The sequence below is a fragment of the Canis lupus genome, chromosome 13 (genome assembly GCF_048164855.1).
Source record: "Canis lupus baileyi chromosome 13, mCanLup2.hap1, whole genome shotgun sequence".
NCBI lineage: Eukaryota > Metazoa > Chordata > Mammalia > Carnivora > Canidae > Canis > Canis lupus.
In genome coordinates this window covers 49,749,137-49,764,397 of record NC_132850.1, presented here as the reverse complement: position 1 = coordinate 49,764,397, position 15,261 = coordinate 49,749,137, and the positions used below count along the sequence as shown (strand labels likewise).

The 15,261-nt window shown below is 33.2% G+C and overlaps 1 protein-coding gene across 12 annotated transcripts in view; it reads left to right on the top strand.

Annotated features, from left to right (window-relative positions):
- LRBA (LPS responsive beige-like anchor protein) overlaps positions 1-15,261 on the top strand; it is a 740,528-nt gene that overhangs the window by 539,976 nt on the left and 185,291 nt on the right. For all 12 annotated transcript variants that reach the window (XM_072773570.1, XM_072773571.1, XM_072773578.1 and 9 more), the window contains 4 exons: positions 3,753-3,870; positions 5,940-6,042; positions 10,319-10,434; positions 14,722-14,834. In XM_072773570.1, coding sequence (XP_072629671.1) covers positions 3,753-3,870; positions 5,940-6,042; positions 10,319-10,434; positions 14,722-14,834 — 450 coding nt within the window. The remainder of the gene's footprint in view (positions 1-3,752; positions 3,871-5,939; positions 6,043-10,318; positions 10,435-14,721; positions 14,835-15,261) is intronic.

Genomic DNA, 15,261 nt, shown 5'->3' with positions numbered 1-15,261 from the left:
TCACCTTTATGAGCAACAGGTCTTATTATGTGGCTTTATATAATATAGGTTTATATAAAGGTAGAATTTTGAGATTAGTGTGTGATATTTTTAGTGTATCACAGACCTTAGAGGAGCCTTTGTTATTTGTTTTCTTTGATTTCCTTCTTACACCTATAACCAAGTACAGGAAGACAAATGTAGTTGATTAAAATTCTGGCAAGTTGAGTTGTAGTTTAACAAATATTTAAGCCCCTTTTTAGAAATGTGACAATGTGGTGTATATATTATAACCTCTGTACTTTTGGGTTAGAGAATCTGCAAATAGGCTAGACTCTGTCACTAACTTCCCAAGGGACTTTGTATCACCTGTTTTATCTACCTAGCTCTCATTTTGCTTACTAATAATTGAATGGTAGATTGGAGTATAAGTATTACTTTTTTTTAAGATTTTATTTATTTATTCATGAGAGACAGAGAGAGAGAGAGAGGCAGAGACACAGGCAGAGGGAGAAGCAGGCTCCACGCAGGGGGCCCAATGTGGGACTCGATCCCCGGTCTGCAGGATCAGGCCCTGGACTGAAGGCGGCGCTAAACTCCTGAGCCACCCAGGCTGCCCGAGTATAAGTATTACTGAATGTATATTGGATTCTCTTCTACTTGATAAGTCCAAGGTGGCAAATTTAAATGCCAACAGAAACTGGACAGATAATACTAAATGAATGAATGAGTGGAGACTGTGCCAAAATGGTGAGTGTATGTCAGTTGTTACCATGTGGCAGTTAGATCTAGATGTGACAGATGCTATAGTTTTTCCTGAGAAACCAGAAACCTGCATACTTTGTTAAAATATCGTATGGTACAAACAAAATTAATTCAGGCCATGTGTGGAGCTTAAGTTGCCATTTATTGATTCATGTAATCATTCAAAAACATCTACTTTGTGTCAGAAAATGTTCTAGAAAATGGAAATCAAGTATACCAAAAGTCTTTGTTCTAGTAGAACTTAGATTCTAGCATTCTAGTGCTAAATAGAGACAATAGACAAGCAAGGAGATACTATAATTTCAGGTAATCATAAGTGTTGTGAAGGAAATCTGATGAGTTTGGGGTGGAAAGAGGTAGTCCTAGGGGTTTAGATCTGGTGTCCTCTCTGAGGAAGTGATATTAGAGCAAAAATATGATGTGAGAGTGAGCCAATCATGTGAGGATTTGGAAGAACATTCGAGTCAGACAAGAAAGTAAGTATAAAGGCCTCAAAGAAGAATGAGTTGGGCTTATCAGTGAGTCTCAGATCTAAGTCTTTATAAACAATTATAAAGAGCTTCAGTGTTTATTATGCATGTAGTGGGATGCCACTGAATGGTTATTATATGAATAAGTGATGTGATCTGGTTTGTATTTAAAAATTCTATTGTAGTTTTTTTTTTTTTCCCCCTCCCTTTGGCTCTTCTGGTCATAGTAGACTCTACAGGTTAGATTAGGAAAGAAACCAAGTAAAAGGCCACTTTTGACTCTGTAGGCTTGGACCTACTGGTCATAGTGAGAGAAGGAGGTGCATGCAAACTCAGCTTTCAAAAAATCTTGAGAATTAGACCTGTAGTTTTGTCCTCCCTTTTCCTGTTCACTTCTCCTGTTCTTATTTATGCAGGTATTCGCTGAATGAAAGATTTCTATATCACCAGTTTTAAAACAGAAGGTTTGTTTGGTTCTTAGAATTTTTGTTTTGTTTTTCAAAAAACACTGAGACTTGTTCTTTTGTTTTTAGATCCTTTGGTGCCAAAAATAGAATTTGTAGAAAAATCTAAATACATATTTAGTGAATTAAACAAGGTTGCTTTTTTCCCAAAGAAACTGCACTTTACATTGAGGAATATGGATTTGTTTGCATTTAAGATCTTAGAAAATGGAAATGAATATTAAAAATTTTTCATAGGATAAATTCTTATTAGTTTTTCCTCTATCCCATCTTTGTTCCTACATGCAATATCACAATCACATGTCGTTCTATTTGTATTTTTTAATGGTGGTACTTTTGAGAGATCTTAATTGTTTGCTTGCAGGAATTTTCATTAGGTTTTGATAGTAAAGACATCTCTTTTTCTTTATTAAATTAACATTAGGTGAAGTGCTAGCATAAGAAATTCCACATCTGAAAAAAAAAAATTTCACATCTGGTTTTCCTTTTAACACCTTTATAATTAAGCTTTGAAATGAACTTTTTAAAAAACAAAACTTGAATAACAAAGCAACAAAATGGCTTAGGACTAAAGACAGGATTACTTTGAGTTAGCAAAGCATTCTAAGCTATTGCGTCTGTCACATGGGATGACAAGAATTGTAACAAGTTACTCTGACAACCTCCTACTCCATAGAGAGATTACGTTGAGTTCATTTGCAGGTTTGTGTTTAGCCTAGCTGACAAAATGATACTTAACCTCTTATACAGTCAGTCTTTGTGCTTTCTGAATGAGTGACTGTTGCCTTAACAGTGACCTTAAAAGTCTGATTAAAATTTAAAGTTATGAACTTGAATATATATAATTTTCTCATTTTATTAAAAAATAATGACATACATCACTGTCTAAGCTTAAGGCATAGAGTATGATGGTTTCATTTACATATATTGTGAAATGATTACCTCAATACATTAATCCATCTTCTCATATAAATCTGATTTTTTTTTTTAAAAAGATAAAAGGGGGGAAAATTTCCCCTTGTAATGAGAACTCTTAGGATTTACTTTAAATATATACTTTAAAGTATGTAAAAGGTACTTCTGCAGTGGAATCTGAAAAAAGAAAACAGAAAACAAACAAATGAGTAAACAAATAAAAAGAGTCATGTAAATTACAGAGAACAAACTGATGGTTACCAGAGGGAAGTAGGGGACTGGGCAAAATGGGTGAAGAGGAGTGGGAGATACAGGCTTCCAATGATAGAATGAATAAATCACGGGAATAAAGGCATGAGGAATACAGTCAATAATATAATAGCAATATAATAAGATAAATGGTAGCTACACGTATGGTGAACATAGCATCATGTATAAACTTGTCAATTTGCTAAGTTATACACCTAAAACTAATGTAACCTTGTGTTTCAGGTATACTTAAAAAAAGAAAGGAAAACTTCATATAACATAAAAATGTTTCTGAGTACATTAAAACTGTATTATATGGGGGGTGCTTGGGTGGTTCAGTGGGTTAAGCCTCTGCCTTTGGTTCAGGTCATGATCCCAGGTCCTGGAGCTAGCATGCTTAGCAGGGAGCCTGCTTCTCTGCTTCTCCCTCTCCTTCCCATTTGTGCTTCCTAGCTATATGTCTCAGTGTCTCTCAAATAAACAAAATCTTAAAAGAAATCATTCTATATGAAACTGAATTGTATATGTAGTCTTATCTGTAAACATGTAGGACATTCTTTTATGGTCTTTTTTTTATCTAAAACTTTACTTTCCGTAATATGATTCAAAACTTAATCACTAAATAGTGCAATTTTTGTTTTCTGAAAAGCAATAGATTACATCACTGCTTTTAAAAGCCCAAAATATGTTTATAAACAGATGTTTTATCATTTCACTCTGCTTTTTCATTGAACTTCCTTTCCATAAATTGCAATCTATTTTCTTAGTCTCCCTCCAAATTATTTCAATAACTTTTTTCAATTTTTAGAAATTATTTTCTTAATAGGGTCTTTTCTGTTTTATTCAGGGGGAAAAACACAAAAAAAATCAACTGTTGTAACTTACTTGGGCCTATTTTTTTCCTCACTAGATCCTGGCATATACAGAAGGGCTGCATGGAAAATGGCTGTTCACAGAGATACGATCAATCTTTTCTCGTCGTTATCTTTTGCAAAATACAGCCCTGGAGATCTTTATGGCAAACAGAGGTAATATATCTCCAAAGTATGTTGTTATAAAGCTAACCTCCACCTCTTTCAGATTTTATTTTCAAACATATATTGTTTCCATTTAGGTAGTAATTTGTAGTCTACTCTCTGCCATACTGACCTCATTTTTTGAACCACAAGCATCTTCATGGTTTTTTTTCCCCACTTGGTCCTTCTAAGAATTATGTGTCGTAATTTTAGTTTTCTAGCCATATCACAGATTAGTGCAGGGTTTTTGAGATATGGTGAATAACTAACCATTTAATCTGTTGTGGAGTTTTGATGTTCTTAGTATTGCTCTGATGCTTAAACTCCTTCTGGAAGGTGGATGCATTTAGAGAGGGGAGAGGGTAATCAAATGATTCATACATTTATTCAATCTTTTGTCTAATCTATTGCCATTTATAAAGGGACCATCAGAAAATGGTACTCAAGTGTCCTGGTTACTTTGTATTACATCATTCTTGAAAGAACTAAAATTCAATTTGTGGGTTTAAAATGGAACTTAGTGAAATTCATTAAGACAAGAAGGAGAGACAAGGTGAACCTGCAGTAAAAGCATTGGTGAGCATGAGTGGAGAATATAGAAAACCTAGTGACTTATGCTACATACTCCTTATACATAAGTAGATTGAAGTTTTATTGTCTCTTTCTATAATCTACAAATTGTCACTTAAGAAAATCTACACATAATAACATATATTCCATACACACATTATTTTCCCTTTACGGAATCATGTGTCCTATTTGGTCTCCCCTACACAAAACTCTTTCTCATAATGCACACATTATTCTTCCAGGCAAATAATCAAGTGAATGCTTTACACTTTGGTTCAGCCTGCATTATTGCTATCCCAAAGGGGTTTTGTTACAGTGTTTACAATATTTATTACTTGCTCATCCTCATTCATTTTCCTCCTTTAAAATTTCTTACGCAAAAAATAAATAAATAAATAAATAATAAAATAAAATAAAATTTCTTATGCTTCCTTGCTTTTGTATGTGTGTTCTTCCTTTGCCTTTCTTTCCTTCATGGCCTTGGTTATCTGCCATGAACTTATGATAGTTTTGTTGTTGTTTTTCCCCTGTATTCAATGTAAAAATAGATATATAGGGATGGCTTATTAAGGAGGTATGTTGGATATATATATGACAGTTCCAAATATGTTTTGGTTGGTTAGTGAATGATCATGTACTTATTTACCTGAGACATGTTGGTAATGTCAGTACCAAATTGATAACCTTTTATGGACTGAAGAATTTTTTTAAGCTGGGTAGAGAAGAAAATCATTTTCTTAAAGGTTATGATACTGAAATTAATTAATATTTTAAGACTGTCCACATTGATATAAGTTCTCTCTTGTAATTTTGACTTTCTTATTTTTATATTTCTTAAGAAGGGTAAAAACTTATAAATGACTAATAAATTAACATGTACTGAATATGTTTATGTATATTGATGTGTGTTTCTTGATATCCTCAAAATGTATTATTTTTGAAATAGAGATGATTAGAAAACACTTAAATTTGATTATTAACTATAGAGGAAAAGTTTTCCATTAGGTCACACATTGTTCTGGATTATGTGAACATATAAATTATAAACATAAAAATTGTAAAAATAATTTTTAAACTGTTCATCATTGGAAATAAATATGAATGACAATTTAGTACTTATATCTATAGTCTTTTGGTGTTAGATTGTTAACTACATAAAGTTAAAACTTTAAATATTTATTTATAGAAACAGATACATGTTTAACTAAAATTCAATTTTGTAAATTCAGAGTTATAGCTAGATAATCTCAGCTTCATGTCACATTAATGCAACAACAGTTTTTAGAACTTCTTACAGCTTTTAGATAAGATACTGTCTATGGCTAAGGTATTTGTAAAATGAGTATCACCTCTGGCATATTAATTCTAAAACTTGGTATGCACTATAATAAAAATAATATGGCAGGAATTGTATACCTGAATTAAAAATAAATATTTTTTTAGACCAAGAAGTCAGTTTTCTACGAAGGAAATTATGTTGTGTTCTAACTTTTAAAAATTGTTTTTCATAGTTGCTGTAATGTTCAACTTCCCAGACCCTGCCACAGTAAAGAAAGTAGTTAACTATCTACCTCGTGTTGGTATTGGAACTAGTTTTGGGTTGCCTCAAACCAGGTACGGTTTTATTTGAGAAAAATTTGGAAAATTTTCTGTATTAATATTTTTTCTTACTTTTTAAAATTTTCTTATTTTGAACTTCTATTTAATGTTTCATATTAAATGATGATTAAAGTATTGTTTTGAGTCAACTAAACTTCTATTTGAAAAAAAACTGGAAAAAGAGGAGCAAATGTAATCCAAAGTAGGTTGAAAGAAGAAAATAATAAACCTAAGGGCAGAGCATTAATAAAAATGAAAGGAAAAACAATACAGAAAAATCAATGCAATGAAGTTGTTTCTCTGAGAAGATTAATAAACATAGTAAGTATATATACAAGACTTATGAAGGAAAAGAAGGCACAGATTGCCAATATCAAGAATGAAAGAGGGGACATCACAACAGAGCCTACAGATATTAAAAGGAAAATAAGGTTATATTATGAACAAATTTGTGCTACTTAGACAAATTAGAATAAATGGACAGATTTCCATCCAAGAGGTAACCTTAATACCTATACAGAGGAAATTGAATTTGTAGTTAAAGGTCTTCTGACAGAGAAAATTCCTAGTTCAAATGGTTTCATTGGCAAATTGTGTCAAATATTTAATGAAGAAGTAATACCATTTCTAGGCAAACTAACAGTATTAGATGAGATGCTTTGGATTATGTGGTCAGAAATGACGCCCTATATTGACTTCTAAGTTTTGATTTGAGTGAACAGAATCAGCTTACCTTTGAAAGCAGAAATAGCATATGCAAAAGTCCTGAAATAAAGTGAGGTTCCAGTATTGTAAGGAATGTTGGAAGGCAAATATCATTGGAACTTAGTGATCTTGGGAAGAGGGTGTCAATTCAGAGACGAATTTATTGTGGAAATCCAGGTGATATGTGGTGCTGAGAATTCAGTTACAGAGAGACATCCTTGTTTAGAAATTTGGAGGACATACAGTTTGTATGACGTGGAGATTAGTTATATAATGAAGAATGGTAACAGAGGGAGGTGTCCAATATGTCTTGCCAAATTTTAATTTAAGCTGCTGAATAACTTTTACTGAGATTGGGAACACTGAAGAAGGGATAAATTGTGTATCTATCCCCCCAAAGTTGGGGTCAGGGTTGTGAAGATGTGGTGGATGGACAGAAAATGTGAAGTTTATTTTGAGATGTATTGAAATTAAAACCCCTGAGTGATGTCCAGACTGAAATGTTGAATAGGAAGAGTTCAAAACAAAGATATAGTAATTGGGAAACAATGTTGAAAGACTGAATGCTTCCCCTAAAATAAGCAAGGCTAGAATGTCCTCCATTCTCACCATTTCTATCAACAGTGTATTGGAGATTTCAGCCTGTGCAGAAAGAAAGGAAGAGGAGGGAGAAATTAAAGGCATTCAGATTGGAAAGGGGAAAAAAAAGTCTTCATTCCTAGGTGACAAAAGAAGTGTAAGATGTGTATAATGAAAACTATTATATATGGCTGATACAAATTATGTTTTTTTAAAGATTTTATTTATTTATTCATGAGAGACACAGAGAGAGAGAGAGGCAGAGACACAGGCAGAGGGAGAAGCAGGCTCCATGCAGGTAGCCTGACATGGGACTCGATCCCAGGTCTCGAGGATCACACCCTGGACTGAAGGCAGCGCTAAGCCACTGAGCCACCTGGGCTGCCCAAAATTAAATTAAATTAAATTAAATGGAGACATTCCATATTCATGGATCAGAAGATTCAGTATGATTAAGATGTCACTTCTCCCCAGAACTGTAAATTCAATACAATCCCTATCAAAATCTAGCAGACTTTTTTGGAGATACTGAGAAGCTGAAGTTCAATAGATCGAGAATTGCCAAAACGGTGTTGAAAAAGAAGCTAGAAGACTCCCACTACCTGATTTCAGAGCTAACTATAAAGCCTCAGTAATCAAGATGTATTTATAAAAGGATAGGCATATAAATCAATGGAACAAAATCGAGACTACAGAAATAAACCTTAAATTTATGGTCAGTTGTTTACAACAAATATGCTAACACAATTCAATGAGGAAAAGGTAATCCTTTTTAACAAATAATGCTGAGACATTTCAATAGTCACATGCAAGAAAATGAACTTCAGTCCTTACCACACAGTATTCATAAAAAATTAGCTCAAAGTGTGTCATAGACCTATATTGAAGAGCTAAAATTAAAAAAAAAAATTCAAAGTGTGGGAGAAAAGCTTCATGACCCTGGAGTAAAAAGTTCTGAGATGTGACACCAAAAGCATAATCCATAAAAGAAAAAATTGAGAAATTGGATTTAATAAAAATTTAAAACTCTTGGGCTTTATCGGAGCACAAAGTATACCATTAAGTATATGAAAAGAGAAGTCCTGGACTGAAATAAATATTTGTACATATGTATCTGATAAAGATCTTGTATTCAGAATACATGCAAGACTCTTGCAACTCAATACTAAGACAAAAACCTCAATTAATGAAGGAAGAAAAGATTTGAATAGTTATTTTACCAAAGAAGATACACAAATACATGGGTAATAAGCCATGAAAAGTTGCTCAGCAACATACATTAAAACTATAATAAGAGACCATTTTACACTCGCTAGGTGATTATAGTAAAAAATACATATAATATAGCAAGTATTGGCAGAGATGTGGGAAATTGGAACCTCATATATTGCTTATTGGAATGGAAACCAATTTGGCAGTTTCTCAAGAAATTAAAGATAAACACAACCTACAACCCAGTAATTCCATCCTTAGGGTTCTACCCAAAAGAAATGAAAGCATATGTTCATACAAAGACATGTTCATGAATATTTATAGTAATATAAGCTAGAATAATAATAATAATAATCAAAAACCAGAAAGAATTTAAGTATCCATCAACTGGTGAACAGATTTTATTTTATTTTTTTAGATCTATGTAATTGTTTTTAGAGAGAGAGCAAGAGCATATGAGGGAGACAGAGGTGGGGGGAGAGTCCCAAGCAGACTCCCCGCTGAGCATGGAGCTCAACACTGATCATAATCCTGGAGTCCTGGGATTGCACCATACATTGGGCTCCCTGCTCAGTGGGGGGGTCTGCTTCTCCCTCTGCCCTTCACCCTACTTGTGCCTCTCTCTCACGTGTGCATGGTCTCTCTCTCTCTCTCAAATAAATAAAATCTTTAAAAATGTGATATATTCTATATTCATATACTGGAATACTATTCAGAAATAAAAAAAATGAATTACTAATAACATGCTGCCACATTGATGAATCTCAAAAACATTATGGTTCATGAAGAAGACTGATGCAGAAGACTCCATGATGTATGGTTCCATTTATCTGAGATGTCCAGAAGAGGCAAGTTTATAGAGACAGAAAGCAGATTGATAGTTGCCTGGAGTGGAGGATAGGAATGGGGATTAACTGTAAATAGCTACAAGGCAAGTTTTTGTGGTGATGAAATGTTCTGAAGTGCATAGTGGTGATAATCACACAACTCTAGAAATTTATTAATGAATCATTGAATAGTATACTTACATGGGTAAATTTTAGAGTATGTAAATTAAACCTTTGAAAATAGAACTTAAAAAATATAGTTACTTGTCCCTGGTGGTAGGTAGAACTGTGACAGCATACTTCTCTGAGATTCTAGGCTCTGAATGTAATAATTAATCCTACCGCTTGTTTTCCACTGTTACTTAGTATTAGATTCATCTTTTGTTATTTATGTTGCATTAAGAAAACACAAAAAAACTTGGTCTCCTATTATTAAGCTGTATTAAAAAAATAATAGTTTCTCTTACCTATGTCCCACCCTCATGAATAGACACATAAATAGACACATTCTTTCCCCTGTTATAAAGAGTATATAGACATAATATTTAAATTTAAAATGTACAAATGTGTTGTCTTTAAGAGACCTATTAAAATTGATAAAGATGTGAATATAATTTTGTATGTCTTTCTCAGTTACTATAATTCTTTTTATATCAGTAAGTCAGTAAGTTATTAATCTTACTATTATTAATCAGCATTTATGGAACCTAGATTTTATGGTGGCATTGTAATGACAGCTTACTTTAATGAATAGAACATGTATCATGGATCTGTGGCTAATTCAAATCATTTAACCATTAATTGTTCATTGAAACGTTATTTGTAGTCATTAGTGTATCATGAATAGAACTTTTCAGAATATACGGATAGCATTTTGGATGTCAAATATCCAGAATAAACACAGATACTTGTTATTTATTATTATGTTGTAATTAAATTGATTCTACACCAAATTCTGTATTTTGTAGACGTATCTCATTGGCTAGTCCACGTCAACTTTTTAAAGCTTCTAATATGACCCAGCGATGGCAGCACAGAGAGATTTCAAATTTTGAGTATTTGATGTTTCTCAACACGATAGCAGGTAATATGATCTTACATATTGACTTATTTCAATGCTAAATTATTAAATGCGATATTAGATTATTTTGAGTACTGTATAGATAGCTTACTTTTGTTTTCATTATTACTACATGAGTACCTTAGCAAGAGTAATTTTGATAGAGTTTTCACTTTTACATATGAACAGGTGACTAATTGAGGAAATTAGAAATGAGCATACTTTTTTTCTAAAAATATAAAATGAAAATTTACAACTATTCATTGTGGGATAGTAGAAATGAAAAAACCATATAAAATCTTTGGAACCTGTTATTAACTTAATCAGAAGTGTATTATAAGATGAAACAAAAATCCCACATAGAAAAAAAACTGGGTAAAATATCAAGTAGAGGAATATTTATATTATAAGTCATATGTGAAAATCTAAAGAGTAAATGTCTCTATATAAGGTATGTAGTCATGAAGTATTATTGAACATCACCCATTGAAGTTGTTCTCTTTGAAAAATAGAGTAAAGAATAGAAATGTGTCATTACTTTTCATTTATGATAACTGGAATAAAGAAATAATTAATTGTGTGACATTTGAGATTCTGTTCAACAAACTGACAGTTTATATTTGAGGCACAAAGGAGGTACAGAGAGAATAAGGCATGTTGCTTGCTCTCAGAGAAGTTATTTTAAGTATGAATATAAGCATTTACGTGATTCTAGAGTAAGGAGCATAGATTCAATAAAAGAAATACAAAGTACTATGGGGATTAAAAGAACAGAGAGAAAGGGAAATTATATTTATCCAGTCGATGGGAATAAGGAAAAAACTAGGAAGGATTTCATGTCCATATAAGGACGGCTATTACTTTAGTAGAGCTGGTGGTTGAGAGGTAAAAAGTCATGCCTTGTAAAACTGAAGGCATACAGAAACCTACAAAGATAAGAAAATGTGAGATATAGTGGGAGAATAATTAATGGTATAGTTTACACCTGTGTGTATATGTATGTGCACACACAGAGTATAAACTCATAAAGGTATAATGAGAAAGACAACTAAAAAGGTAGTATGGAGACACATTGTGGAAGATTTTCTGTCAGTTTGAAGAGTTAGCAGCCGAATCATAGGGAAACTTCTAAAAGTATTTGAGCAAGTAAGTATTATTAGAATTCTATGGAAAGTCAACTTGGAGGCAGAATGAAGGATAAACTGGAGTGGAGAGAGACAGGCAGAGAGCACAGTTAGGAAGTAATTATATATATAAAAATAATGAGAGCTTACATTAGAGAGGTGACAGTGGGAATTTAAAGATTAAATGATGTAAGATTTATAAGGTACAAACCATTTGACATCGGACTGACTGAATGTAGCAGCTAAATGAGAAAAGAAGTGTCAGAAAAGGCTTCCAGGCTTCTGGCCTGAATCATTAGGAAAATGGTGGTGCTATTAACAGAAAGGAAGTCCAAAAAAATGGCCTAGGAAAAGATAATTTTACCATGTAGATGGACATCCAAGTTAAGATATCAAAAAGAATTTTTAGAAGTATAGGTCAAAAAATGTATTTGGAATTTGGAGATAGGACATTGGATTTCATCTGCATAGATAAGAAATCACCAAGAATGAATTGAGATGACCAAACCGGATAATACAGCAGTGAGACAAGATCTGGTGAATGTTCTTATGCAGGACAAGAAGAAAAAAGGAGTCAGTAAAGGAGAGAAGAGAAGGAGTGTTCCCAGAGGTTTTAGACTTAGAAGGAGGAAAACTGGGGTGCAGCAAATGTCTTGATAGGCAAGAGGAAAGATGTTATAGAGAAGTACAGGATAATTTAGAATGAATATGGGCTGTGCCTTTAGCTTGGGCATTTGGAAACTTGTTGGTTACTTTCTAGGGGTTCATTTTAAACGCAAACAAAAAAGATTAATTGTAAGAACTGAATGGTTGGAGATGAAATGTGAACATTAGATGTTTATTAGAGTTTTCTTGTGTAATAGTAAAGACAGAATGGGTGAAGGCAGAGGTGAGAAACTGTGAAGGAGGGACAGAGAGGAAAAGTAACAATGCAAATTAAGAGTGAGACAGGCTCAAGAGCTCAGGTGAAGGAATTACAGCTCACAAGGTATAAAGGCACCATTAAAGAAGAGAGGAAGAGAGGGACTGTTAGGAAAACTAGAAGTTAAGAGATCACATCAAAAGGTCTAAATTTTACCAGTTAAGGAGGTATTCAACTCACAGCCAGTTGAGAGAACGGAAAGAGAAAGTTTGAACAATTATGTTGAACTAAGAAGAGATTATGTAAGTAGTGACTGAAAGGACTTTCAAGCAGTAATGAGAAACAAAAGATATATAACACGTTTAATGGACACAGTATGTGTTAACACACAGTTTGAATGCACAGTAATAATTAGGGAGCAATATTTATGAAAAAGTCTACTCTCAAATGGCTTTTTTTGTACTTAACGTGTCTTTTAAGTATATCCTCCAAATATTCTTTTTAAAGAATAGAAACAGTAATTTATTTTGGATAGTTAACTTGGAGGCAGATATATACACTAGAAGGGGTTGTGTCTCACATTATTTAAGATTTCTTTTACACTATTATCTGTGATACACATAGGATCTCATGATACCATGACATATTTCCCAAAGGACAGTCAGTAGACCTTCAATAACTAGATATAGAGTTTAACTTAACGAAGGTCTATTTACAAGGAGCTGTACCTATGATAAATTTGTCTTCTTTTGTACCTATGATAAATTTGGTCAGTTAAGTAGAAGAGGCAAGATGACAATTTTACTAACATGTTTACTAACATCCCAATCAGAAGGAAAGAAATGGGTGGAGGGAATCAAGATAGAGTGGTTTTTGCTGCTAAGTTTGGTTACTTTTTTCTGGGAGAAATTAAAATTGAGAGAAATATGTAGTGACATAATGGCCTCTGAATTAAAAATTGTCCTTGTTACTCATATTTTGTTAAGACTATTTCCAGGTCAATCAAGGAGGCACTATGTTACTTTAATAGTCCTCAAGATGGATAGAGTGAAATAAAATTAAAAACATCAAATCATAAGGAAGGCTCAGATACCAAAGATCCATTTGAAGAACGACTATAATATTCAGCTGTGTACTGATATGACACCAATATATGTTTGAGAAAAAGATGATAAATGCCCAATATAAAATAAAGGAATTCAAACAATATTAATATACTTGTCCCCCTTATTTTTTAGCCATAAAAGTCTGTTCACATTAAATCTAACTAAAAATAGGGACACCTGAGTGGCTCGGTGGTTGAGCATCTGCCTTTGGCTCAGGGTGTGATCCCAGGTCTGGGGATCGAGTCCCACGTTGGGTTCTCTGCAAGGAGCCTGCTTCTCTCTCTGTCTCTGCCTCACGCTCTCTCATGAATAAATAAATCTTTTTTAAAAATCTAACTAAAAATAGATTATAGACTAGTAAATAGTAGAGCTGGGATTCAAATGCTAGTGTTTTGACTTTGGAAACAGTGATTTCATCCACTATGCTGCCTCCCTAAAGTGGTGATATCCAGAAGACTGGTGTGTGTGTGTGTGTGTGTGTGTGTGTGTGTGTGTGTAAAAATATGAGGGCTATCTCATCCTTTGTTTTATTCATATTTTTAATAGACCTAAATGCGTCACTGAATGTCATTAGTTTAAAAAGTGTGGAAGAGTACATGGCAGCATTTAGGAGTGGGGGGAAAGCCAGCATCGGTGAGGCTTTGCATTATATTCAGAGGACCATAGAATTTGAAAGCTATCACAGAAATTTTAGAGTTATTTAGTACAACTCCCTCATTTTACAGATGACTAATAAATGTCCAGAGAAGTTAATTCACTTAGGTTTGATTGATTATTTGGTTGATTGGTTGGTTAATGGCGGAGAAAGGATTGTTGTTTGGAAAAGCTCTGTTAGAATTGAAATTTTTTTAAAGTATTAATAAAGAATATTTTGTTTGCTTCAGGCTCTCAAATACGAAAAAAGCCCAGGTATATTTTATAAAAACATAAACTTGAGGCCAGAGTATCTGGATTTGAATATGATTTGAACATTCCTAGTTACATAGCTTGGGGCAAGTTTTCAACTTTTTGTGCCTCCATTTTTATCCATAAAATGGGGATGGTAATTTTATAGGTTTATTATAGGTTTGAATCAAATAACATATGTATAGCACTGAGAACAATGTTTGGCACTCACGAAGTTAAGTTCTTATTATTTTTAGTAAATGATATTCCTGAGTCTGCTTATCATTTCATTTTATTATTCTAAATAGAGAACTTTTTGTTTTTTCTCTCTCAGGACGGAGTTACAATGACTTAAATCAGTATCCAGTGTTTCCCTGGGTCATCACTAATTATGAATCAGAAGAACTGGATCTTACCTTGCCAAGCAACTTCAGAGATTTGTCTAAGGTAATTTTTCAGAAATCATCTGAAATACAGCTATCTTACATATAACAATAAATTTGATTATCTTTAACTTTCACATTACTTTCTAAAAATCTTTTTAATATAACCATAAGTTTGGGCAGCCCCGGTGACTCAGCGGTTTAGTGCCGCCTTCAGCCTAGGGCATGATCCTGGAGTCCCAGGATCAAGTCCCATGTCGGGCTCCCTGCATGGAGCCTGCTTCTCCCTCTGCCTGTGTCTCTGCCTCTCTCTGTGTCTCTCATGAATAAATAAAATCTTTAAAATATATATATATAACCATAAGTTTAATATATTTATCTCTTAAAATGTATTTTCACTTTCTCAAAGTGAGATTAATTTTTTAAAAAGGCATGATAAAGTTGGTTAACAGTTAAAAGTATTTACAGTTGTATTCTTTTACCCATATACA